Raw genomic sequence first — 12,592 nt, 5'->3', positions numbered from 1 at the left:
AGAAAGTCTGCTTCACTGAAAACTTTTATCTCTACCATGAAACACACCTGCAGCTACTTGCAATGAAACCTCTCCATTGACTGGAATCCTGTCAGCATTAAATACCAGATACATAAGAAAATTATTAAAATATGTACAACCCTGCATTTAACAAAAAAAAAAATGATTGAATGAATTTGAGTATATTCTGAACTCACCTTGAACCTGGGTTCAAAATTTACTCATGAAAGAAACCTTTATGACACAGTCCATGAACAAAACTGGAAAAGGTCACAGAGGGAAACTGGCAAACCAACAGTGTCAAAGATGGTCCAATGTTAACACCATTACCACCACCGCCACTTAGAGTCTCCAAGAAGAGTATTTAGTTGACTATTTCCATATCTCTCAATCAAATTCAAGTTAATAGGACTAGTAGGATCAGAAATACAAAGATATTAACTTGAAAAAAAAACAAAAACTAAATTTTACTCAGAGTGAAGTCCCTGACTATAATTATTAAGAGCAAGCTTGGTTATAAATAAATAAAATATCTAAAGCATTTTACTCGTGAGAGCATCTGATACTGAATTCATGAAAAAGCTTGAATGTCATAAAATTTCTCCTATCCTCTATATAAAACTTTTTAACTTTTTACTGTAAGTTTTTAGAGAAACAGATTGATTCCACTTTTTTATACTCAAAATGTCTACTCAATTAAAACTGAGCAAAAATAGACAAGAAAAACAGCTGCCTTTTCATCCTAGCAAGTGAAATCTAAATTTTTTTAAAGGACTCTGGAAGCAAACATATCCTTAAGTAATTACTACTCAGGAGAGAGAATAACCGTAAGAGCTGAAGATGCCTCACCAGCAGCCCAGTAGTCTCTTGATCATATAATGTGGCAATGTTTCTATTATGTGTATCGTCTCCTTTCCACACATACCCACCAAAACAAATAACTTTTGGTGAGCACCACTAGAAATTGCATGAAATGGAAATTATGTGGTTTTTTTCAATAAGCAGTCTAGGAAAAAAGTCATATGGTCTACAAACCCTAAAATATTTACTATCTATCCTTTTATAGAAAAAGCCTGCCAACCCTTGGTCTAGGTTGGAGAACATAGAGTGATATAGAGAAGTACTTAACTGCAAAGCCATGAGTACTAGATTATGGTCCAGCTCCCCCAATGAATGGCTGTGTGTGCTTGGACAAATCACAACCTCTTTGAACCCAAGTTGCCTTATTTATAAAATGAGTAAGTGGGACAAGATCAGTGGTCCCTACCCATGGCTGCACATTAGAATGATCTGTGATGCTTTTAAAATATCAAAGCCGGAGTCCCATACCCCTAATCAAATGAAACAAAATCTCTAGGAGTGGGAACCAAGCACCAAAAAGCACCGCAGGGATTTTGAAGCACCGCGAGGGCTAAAATCCCCTGAGGTTAAATGATGGCTGGATCTAGTCTGCTCTGACAGTCTATTTCTACAAATCATATGATTTGTAACACTTTTTTAAAAAGAACTACACCCTAAAAGTAACCTTTCCCTTAATATCATAATCCAAGCATAAGTTCATTCCATCTATTTTATACAATTAAAACCCAGCAGCTACAGGTTAAATCACTCTACAGCAAATATAATCTAAATAAAATTGCTGCATGTGTTAAAATATGTCAAACTTCAATTAATGACAGAACTTTATGGTCTAGGTTAGGTGTCAGCAAATGTTTTCCTGTAAAGGGCCAAACAGTAATATTTTATGCATTGTGGGCCACATAATCTCTGTGACAACTACTCCATTCTGCCATGATAGTGCCAGGGTAGCAACAGATGATAGAAAAATGAATGGGGTGTGTAAGTATTTAAATAAAACTTTATTCACAAAACAGGCAACAGGTCAGATTGGTCCTCTGGTTATAGTTTGCTGACCCCTGTGCTCTAGTTGATACTATAAAACTCCATAAAATAGAATTTAGACAAGATTCAACTTACATAAATTACTTTTAAGTACAGATAAAATTTTGATAATTAAAAATCTTCAGCTATAAGAGCTGAACACAAACTCTCACATAAATGTAAAAAATATCAGAATTATAACCAAAGCTCTCTTTAAATATGATAAAGAGATTTAGCATATTTAAATATATATAATACATATATTCTTCAGTGGACTGATGGTAAAACAAAAACAAAATACCCAGAATGCTTATTTACAACTGAACTTAATGTTCTTAAGTTGCCTGAATTACATTTTATACAATTCTATTTTTATGAAAGTTTTGGTGTTTCTACATACTTTCAAAAGACTTAAAAACCTAAGTAGCTTAATTTAGTTCTTATTTAATAAGATCACCCTTACGTTTATGAGAGAACTGTTAATATTTCAATGTGTACTAAGAGTATACTGGAATTATGTGTTACATATAAATGGAGAAGGGGAAATCTTGCATTTTTTTGCAGTTCCAAAAGAGGTAAGTTGACCATGTTATTAAGAGACAGTTTTGTATTAAAAACTTTTTTACACTACAAGTTACTGTAGAATCATCTACTATGATCATAAATTTTATTTGCCCACTAGAAAATCAAAATGTTGATTAATAAAATAAAGTAAAATATTTAAAAATAAGTAGAGCAATTGTTTCCCCAATAAATACTTAATACCTCCTATGATGTCTTACAAATCAAGGAATGAAGAGGAAGGGCCTGAAGTTTGATAGAAACAGATCAAAAACCATGAGCCAACTCCCTGTCAACACCTGCTCACCTGAATACTGAATACCATACTGTTGAGGTGGCTGAGGTGGAGCCTGTGGCTGCTGAGCACCATAGCCAGCCTGTTGTTGGTACTGTTGGTACATCTGACCTAAAAAGAAAAAAGAACAAGAGGCAGGTTAACTTGGCAGAGACAAGTATTTTTATTTATTTATATTCTCTCCCCATCCAAACACATGCACACACTGAGTAACAGTACAAGAATTTGTTCCCTTTTAAATGTCTATGAAGAGAAGAATGAACAATTTAAGGAGTGCGATTGCTCTGCTGTGGATTAACTGCAGAGAACTAACTACTAATAAACATTATGTAACATTAGCAGTTACCACTTCATGAAGTTCAGAAAAACAAATGCTTTCAAACCCAACTGCCAACAGGTAAGTACCACTAATGTTCAATAAAAATCAAGTGAGTTGAACGTCAATAAACAAAAATCTGAGAAAAGGAACAATTACCTTTAATTAATAGCATCTAAATCTTTCCCAATGCAGCACTGTATTTGCTTTCTAAAAGTTTAGACCTCTGTTACCATATGAATGGACCCTTTGGTAGCAAGGAACCACATGACATCTTTTGCTCCAGAACTCAAAAACGCCTTTGGAGTTTGTCAATAGTTTGATTTTCTACATCTCAATATCCGAATCAATCTTGTGGAATCTGACAAAGCCTAAATGATTCTTCATTGCACTTTTTAATAATGGCAGACCTGTTTAACACTAGGGATGTGTTCTTGGACACAAGAGTCCTATTTGTCCTATTTGGGGTCAGCAGACCACAGTTCCTATGGAGAAACCTTTTAGACACTTAATACCCATGGTTTTTCAAATAAGGGTTTATTGGTTTAAGTCTTTATCATCTCTACTTTTTCTCAGTTGTTTTAATGGTAGACTTAACTAGATTTAATGTCTAGAGTAGCAATAAAACTTGCATTTTTTTTCCAAACATGTAATTTGACATTTTATTTATTTATTTTTTAATTTTAACGTATTATGGGGGTACAAGCGTTAAGGTTACTTATATTGCCCATGTCCCCCTCCCTCCTCGAGTAACAGCTTTAAGCATGTCCATCCCCAAAACGTTGCACATCTTACTTGTTGTGGTTGTATACATCCATCCCCTCCTCCCCCCTCCCCCCCTCCCAACACCCGATAAATGTTACTCCTATATGTCCACTTAGGTGTTGATCCATTAATACCAATTTGCTGGTGAGTACATGTGGTGCTGGTTTTTCCATTCTTGAGAAACTTCACTTAGTAGAATGGGTTCCAGCTTTATCCAGGAGTATACAAGAGGTGCCATATCACTGTTGTTTCTTAAAGCTGAGTAGTACTCCATGGTATACATATAACACATTTTATTAATCCATTCATGAATTGATGGGTGCTTGGGTTGTTTCCATAGCTTTGCAATTGTGAATTGTGCTGCTATAAACATTCGAGTGCAGGTGTCTTTTTCATAAAGTGACTTTTGATCTTTTGGATAGATGTCCAGTGGTGGAACTGCTGTATCAAATGGTAGATCTACTTGTATTGCTTTCAGGTATCTCCATATTGCTTTCCACAGAGGTTGAACTAGTTTGCAGTCCCACCAGCAAAACTTGCATTTTAATATCTAGCAAGCATTTAAAACATTAATGTTGGCTTATTCTTTAAAAAATATTCAAACTACCTGTTATTAATCAAAAGACAATGGGTAAACTGGATACTTATGGCAAAAAGTGAGATAAGTACCAAAAAAAGTAAATACATTATCAAAAGCCACTCAAATCGAGGTGCAGTAGGCAGCTAGCACTCACAGACTCAAATCAAGATATGGACCCCACTCTACTGTACTGGCTGCTCAGCCCTAAAGGTGTCTTGGGCAGCACTAAGTATGTATTTATATCCAGCTTATTTCCTAGCAAGCAGTTATGTTTTTTATAATAAAAATAAAATCTGCTCAACTATTTTAAAGCTATTAATCTTCTTCCAAAATGTGACCAAAAAAGAAAAAGAAAAAAACTCACAAAAGTTTCTTAAATGCTTTCAACTAATATATAGCATAAAAGGGTAACACATAAGTTAACCAAATTTAAATACCACCTTAATCCTGGACTGTATTTCATAACTAACTTTTAGAATAGAAGTGACCAAAATCTAAAATAAAAAGTAGGTACAGAAATATAATTAATGGTAAGACATATGTACAGCATATGATAAAGGACTCTAAATTTTAGAAATCAGAATGATGAACTCCATAGTACAAAAAAGCACAGAACAGGCAATAAAAACATGAAAAAAAGTTTAACCTCATTAGTAATCCCTATTACAGATACAAAAAGATTAAGCCACTTACCTGAGGTCAGTCAATAGCTAAGAAAAGAACAATCAACAGCTAAGAAGAACCGTCACTGGAACCCAGGCATAACCTCCAAAGCTTTAGTTTACAAAGCAGCTTTGCACATATTATCCTATGTGCAAAATAATATAAACTTTGGCATCACTAAAAAAGGCTGAGACCAAGGCTCCGTAGTAGACCTACTGTCATTAATGACTAAGGAACTCATGGACAAAGAGCATAAGTGTTATCTTCAATAAAAATTCACAGGGTACAAGTCTTCTCAATATTTTCTTCTTTTTTTACATGTCTTCCTAAACTGCTACAAACCCGTTTTGAAAATACCACTCCTAGTGTTAAAAATGTCAGAGGTTTATTACTACCTCTGTAAAGTATTCCTTTTACAGCAGGTCCTCAAATAACAGTTTTGTTCAACATCATTTCATTATAACATTGATGAAGGGGAAAAAAATCTACCCAGCGGAGGCTGGTGTCTGTGTGGAGTTCGCGTGATCTCCCCATGTCTGTGTGGGTTTTCTCCCAGTACTCCAGTTTCTTCCCACATCTCAAAGACATTCATGTTAGGTTACCTGGCATATCTAAATGGTACCAGTGTGAATGAGTGAGAGTGAGAAAGAGAGAGAACGAGCCTTGTAATGAAACAGCATCCTGTCCAGGGCTGGTGCCCATCTTTCATGAGCAGCTGGGACAGGCTCCAGCCACCTGTGACCCTAAACTGGAATAACTGGGTAAAATAATTATCTGTGTTTTTAATCTTTCTTAAAAATGTATCTATAGCTCTCATTTGTTCAGGGTCTTTAGAAGTCTTGTGACCAGAAATATGCTGTAGGAATTTAATTCATTTTTATCAAATGGTAAAACTGGTTTCCTTATACATTGTTTCACTTAAAGTCAGTTTCCAAGAACCTATCAACATTTTTTTATTTACTTTTTTAACTTTTTATTTTTTGCTTTTTCTTTTGAAATAATTTCAAACAGAAAAATTGCAAAAATAGTAAAAAAAAAAACACCTCTCAAATACCATTTTACTATATTTGCTTTATCATTCTCTATTTCTGTGTTTATACATATTTTCTGAACGATAAGATAGTTTGCATACTTCATGCTCCATACCTCAAAATATTTCAGTATATTTCTCTTAAGTACAAGAATATTTGTTACCTATCTGCAGTTCAATTATCAGAAATTTCTCACTGACACAATTATTTTAATCCACAATGTACATTTCAATTTCATAAATTGTTTTAATGTGATTTATAGAATTTCTTTAAAAAAAGGATCCAGTCCAAGATCATTTATTGCATTGAGTCATTTTGTCTCTTTACTCTCTAGTATGAATTAATATTTAATTTCAGCCTTTCTTTCTCTTTCATAACACTGATATTTCAATAAAACACAGGCTTGTTATTTATAAAATGTCCCTCAGCTTGGTTTCTCTGATGTTTCCTCATGGTTAGCTTTTGTGTATCCACTTTGGACTGTAATATGATATTAGTCATGTATGTACGTGTCTTCAATATCACATCTGGAGACTGATATATATTTGCCCATTTCTAGTGATGTTAATTTTGATCATGTGGTTAATATTAATATGTTTTTAATTTCTCCATTGTATAGTAATGTTTTCCTTTTTAAATTAGTAAGTAATTTATCTCATTAGATTTTTACTTCCTATCTAACAGTAAGCATTCTGTGCTCCCAGTTAACCTCCAGTGCCAAGCATGGGAGTTGGCAGTAGTGGGTGATGAATATTTGTTTACCCAAAAAAAAGAACCAAAACCCGCAACAAATATTCATCACCCACTATCAACATTAAGTGACGACCTACTGTGCTTATTTTAAACCCACTTCATTCAAGTCCAAATGGGACCTGTCACAGTATTCTGATATAAGCAATCTATGTTTAACTGTTACAAAAAGGATGAACATCTTTACATACTTGAAAGATGAGACCTATAAGATATATTAAGTGAAGAAAGCAAAGCACAAACATTGTATATAGTGATGTTTTGAGTAATACAAAAAGATAGTCATGCACTGCTTAATGATGGGGATATGTTCTGAGAAATGTGCCATTGTGCAAATATTGCACCTAGGCTATAACCTGTACAGCATATTACTGTACTGAATACTGTAGATAACTGTAACACAATGCTAACTATCTAAACATAGAAAAGGTACAGTAAACATACGGAAAAAAGATAAAAAACGGTACACCTATATAGGGCACTTACTATGAAGCTTGAAGGACTAGCAGATGCTCTGAGTGAGGAAATGACTGAGTGATGAGTACATGTGAAGGCCTAGGACATTACTGTACACTACTGTAGACTTTATAAACACTGTGCACTTAGAGCATACTAAATTTATTTTTAAAATCTCATTTCTTCAATAAGTTAACCTTAGCAAAAAAGGTAACATTTTTACTTTATCAACTTCATTTTTTAACTTTATGACTCATCTATAACATTTACCTTAAAACATAAACATACTATATAGCTTCACAAAAAAATTTTTCTTTCTTTTTTTTTGGAATAGAGTCTCACTCTGTTGCCCCAGAGAGAGCACAGTGGTGTCATCATAGCTCACAGCAACCTCACCTCAAACTCCTGGGCTCAAGTGATCCTTCTGCCTCAGCCTCCTGAGGAGCTGGGGACTACAAGCATGTCCCACCACAGCCAGCTAATTTTTCTACTTTTAGCAGAGACAGGGTCTCACTCTTGCTCAGGCTGGTCTCAAACTCCTGAGCTCGAGCAATCCACCCACCTTGTCCTCCCAGAGTGCCAGGATTACAGGTGTGAGTCACTGCACCCGGCCCAGTACTTTTCTTTATATACATATTCTATAAGCTTTTTTCTAATTTTAAAAATTTTAATTTTAATTTTTGTTTTTACTTCTTAAACTTTTTTTTAAAAAACTAACACACAAACACACACATTAACCTAGGCCTACACAGGGTTAGGACCACCAGTATTACTGTCTTCCACCTCCACATCCTGTCCCACTGGAAGGTCTTCAGGGACAGTAACATATGTGGAGCTGTCATCTCCTATAACAACAATTCCACCTTATTATTGAATATGTTCTGAAAGACTGTTTCTACAGTTAACTTTTTTTTAATAAGTGGAAGGCATACACTCTAAAATAATGATAAAATATGGTATAGTAAATACACAAACCAGTAACAGTCATTATCAAATATTATGAACTGTACATAATCGAATGTGCTATACTTTTATGCAACTGGTAACACAAGTTTGTTTATACCAGCATCACTACAAACACACATTGTAACTTACTGGTAAGTTACGATAGCTAGTATCACTAAGCAACAAGAATGCTTCAGTTCTAACATAATTGTATGAGACAACGTCGTATATACTGTCCATTGTTGACAGAAATGTCATTATATAATGCATGACTATATATACATAAGCTATATTTTATGTATGTTTTCAAAAGGAACCAGTGATAGAAATTATCTAAGGGAAAAAATGGAATGGGATGAAGCACAAGAATGGTAAAATTTCTGGAAATGTACTTCATTACAGAGTGGTAGCCGGCCTCCATGGTAATCCCCAATGACTTCTGCTCATGTATAGCATGTGACATGGGTCAGTATCCTTTTATACTCTTAGAAACCAGAAAGATTTGTTAACTCCTCAGTACAAAAATGACCAAAGAACAAGCAATAAGCACATGAGTATCTGCTCCCTTCTGTAGTTCTTCCCACACAGAATAGGGCTAACATGTATACCAAGATAATAGTGCAGAATGACAGCGACATTTCTAAGGACAGGTCATGAAAGACCATCTTCTACCTTGATCGCTCACTCTGGTGGAAGCTGCTATATCATTAGGTCACCCAAGCAGCCCTATGGAGAGGTCCATGTAGTGAGGAATTGAATCCTCCAGCTCTGATTAAGCTTCAGATGACTACAACCCCACCAATCATCTTAACTGCAACCTCATAAGAAGACCCTGAGCCAAAATCATCCATTCTTAGATACCAGACTCTCTAAAATTGTATGAGATAATGTTTCATCTAGGTTTCTGAGTAATAGTTACATAGCTTTAGTTGACTAATATACATAGTTTGGCTTTGGAAACATGTAAGAGATGACAGCTATTGGAAAAAAAGACTTAAGACATGTTAATCAAATACAAAGTATGAACATTGTTAGGCTTCTGATCTGAACAAGTCAATTATAATAAAGTGATCTTGAAACAATTAGGGAAATTCAAATATAAAATAGTATGTGTTGACATTAAGAATCATTGTTAAGTTTGTTAGGTGCGATAATGGCATGGTGGTTATGTCAAAAAGTTATCAGTCAGACATGGATAGTGAAACAGCTGAGTAAAATAACATGCTCAGAATTTGATTTAAAATACTCCAACAAATTCAAGGGGGAATAGATTAAAAAATAATTAATGCCAAAATATTGATAAGTGTTCAAGCCACATGATGGGTACATGAAGAGTTGATTATTTTATATGTATGTTTCAAAATTTACATAATAAAAAGCTATTTTCAAAGTCTACTCAGCTTTTCATTATACTGGCATATGTTTTTACAGATTTTAGTTATTAAATATATCCTTTTTACCTTTTTAGTTTAACAGCAATACCTCCTGATCTCTAAAGATTTTTAGTGCTCATCTCTTCACCACTTATTTATGTTTTTGGCAACTACTCAACCATACATAGTTTCCAGTAACAGGCAGTGGCTTTATCTCAAGGAGGGTAACACTATCCATTTTGTTTTTCTAAATAATGCTCAATATTTTATTGATCCTTTTAACTGAGTACCATATTAAGATTTTACACCTTGGGGAAAAAATATACACTTCCAAGGTCCCTTTTATGGATTTTAGGTAACAACTCAGAATTCTTAATTTTATTTTATTTTGAAATATTACACATTATAAGACATTGCTATGTTAATAAATTATAAGTTATACATTTTTACATTGCTAATTCTGCTCAAATTATAACCAGCAGTTGATCTTAACAACTGGCAATGTCAGGGACTCATTCTCCAGAAGTATTCATTAAAGTAGCCTACAGTTCACATCTTGGGAATCTATAAATAATAGATATATTTATCTAAACTGTTCTATCTAATAGCCACTAGCCCCATGTTGCTACTAACCACCTGAAATGTAGCTATTTTGAATTATGATATGCTGTATGTTGTCTGAAGTATTTCAAATCAGTGTCACATCCCAGATTCCAATACACAGCATAAAAAAGTTATCAATTTTTTAATGGTGATGACATGTTGATATACTGAACATACTTGGCTAAATAAAATGTATTAAAATTAATTTTACCTTTTTAAAAACTTTTTAATGTAGCTAACAAAATTTTAAATTATATGTGGCTTCCATTGTAATCCTTTTGGACAGCACTGATCTAGAATTAGATCAGTTTCTTTCAAATAATGTCACATATTAATTGCACAATTTTATACTATATGTTTTAATGTAAGCCAAAAGTAACAGTTGAAGCAAGGCATACAAGTACAATCAATGCAACTCCAAAGGAATTAATACATATCAAATGATGTGGATCTGATGTCTATGGAAAAGGGAACTTGGTTGCTGGGGAACACAGTGAGAGAATTTTTCACTGTAAATCCTTTCATATTTTAAAAATTTTACCTATTTGAATATTTTCAATTAAAACAAACCCCTCATAAAATAATTTTAAATATTGCTAGTGAAGTTTTAAATCTCATTCCTTTACAAGTGAACAGCAAACATTATTTGGTACAATTAGCCTTCCAACTGCCATTTTACAATACGTATTTTAAAAATGGGTTTAAAAAAAAGTTTTAGTTCACCTGACGCAGGCACTACACTCTCATCATACCCAAACTCTGCTTTTGCCCCTCTGTTTCAGGCCACATATGCTTTAGTTCTAGTTTGTTCCAGTTTTGGCAGATGTATTTTGGTGCAGAGGAAGACTATTAACCAAAGTTGGTTAAAAGGCTTATGTAGTAAGAAATTCTTCCCAAACCACTCATTCATCAGCAAATTGTCACCTGCTAGTCCCTAAATGCCTAATATGCATTCACGGAACAATTCTGAAAGTATCACCACATGATGATAGGATTCTATTCCAAAAGTGGTCACTATACTTCCTTTACATATACATTTACATACTTCAGGCTATGATTTTTTTTAAAATTGAAAACCTCAATCACTTGCTTTTGATGCTGTAAAAATATCATACCACCACTTGACCCTTTTACACAAGGTTAGAGCACCACCTGGTGTTTGTTTTAAAACAGAACGTGTGGTTTTAAAGTCCTAACATGCATAGGAAATTCACAGAAATACCAGTTTTACTCTAGAGATCAGTAAATACTTAGCCATGTTCTGCAGAGATTCAGATTTCAATGAGACACTTCAGTGTCTGCTGTCCTAAGCTTGCGGACCCTTAGTCCCCTTCAACCACAGCAATGATCCCTTCATCTGTTTTAAAAACTGAGCTTTCAAGTTATATTTCATTCAGGACTAAACACATTCTTTTAAAACCAATTCTTTAGTCCAACTTTCACATTTTACAGTGAGGATATCAAAACCCAGTGAAACTAAATTACTCATCCAAAGACTCATTATTTAGAGAAAAAATGTATGACTTAAAATACATTGTTTTCCATTAAACTCATACTAGAAACTGTACAAAAATATAAACAGTCATTATCTTTTCAAAAACAACTATACTTAACTAAAGTTACGCTCTACTTGTATCTTAAAAATCTTTTAAATTACAAAAATAATGCACAGTTGCCGAGGGAAAGGAAGAGGGAGATAAAATAGCACCTAAGCATTATGCAAAATAAAGTGTGAAGTCACCCTTTCAAATTTCACTCTCTTCCCCAAGGGTCAACCACTGACCAGTAACTGGTAGGAATCCTTCCCGATCTTTCACTCTGTATCTATATTCATTTAACATTTTTATAGTGTTTCTGTTTTTTAACACCAACTCATGTTAGTAAATCAAAATTTCTCACAGCTGCATCCATGGCATGACTGCAAATGTGAGTTGTTTACAAGTGGCAACAATAGTAATAAACATTGCTGCATGTGTACCTTCCCCCACATGTTCTCTAACTCTGTTTTACCTTCAATCTGACCTGCTTGTGTCTGAGCTCCTGTATATGGTGGTTGCTGTGGCTGAACTCCTGGTGGATGAGCTGCTGATGAGGAGGAAGCAATGCTGTCAGGCGTTCCTGAACGGTCTTCTGCAGGAGCACTGGGTGGCCCTAGATGGTCATGAAAAATTAGTTTAGTACTCAATACAAGGCTTTTCCCCAGCAAGCTCTATTAAGAAATCTGGTTCAAAGAGACTAAAAATAAAAGTACTATAGTATATAACCACAAATGCAGTCTTTTACATTAAATGTATGTACTTCCTTTTTTCCTTCGTCCAGTCTCTAAAGAATCCAAAGCTACAACTGGAAATCCTTCCCTATAAAGTGTGGAAT

General features: G+C 34.3%; 1 protein-coding gene across 3 annotated transcripts in view; it reads right to left on the bottom strand.

The window, feature by feature from the left end:
• TFG (trafficking from ER to golgi regulator) overlaps positions 1-12,592 on the bottom strand; it is a 36,933-nt gene that overhangs the window by 1,535 nt on the left and 22,806 nt on the right. For 2 of the 3 annotated variants that reach the window (XM_012779718.3, XM_012779716.2), the window contains exons 6-7: positions 12,230-12,370; positions 2,750-2,848 (exon numbers count right to left, since the gene is read on the bottom strand). In XM_012779718.3, the coding sequence (XP_012635172.1) occupies positions 2,750-2,848; positions 12,230-12,370 (240 nt within the window). The remainder of the gene's footprint in view (positions 1-2,749; positions 2,849-12,229; positions 12,371-12,592) is intronic. The other variant, XM_012779720.2, reaches the window with a different exon arrangement.

Source organism: Microcebus murinus, chromosome 1, assembly GCF_040939455.1.
Source record: "Microcebus murinus isolate Inina chromosome 1, M.murinus_Inina_mat1.0, whole genome shotgun sequence".
Lineage (NCBI taxonomy): Eukaryota > Metazoa > Chordata > Mammalia > Primates > Cheirogaleidae > Microcebus > Microcebus murinus.
Note: the sequence above shows the minus strand (reverse complement) of the source record. Positions and strands in the feature narration are given on the sequence as shown.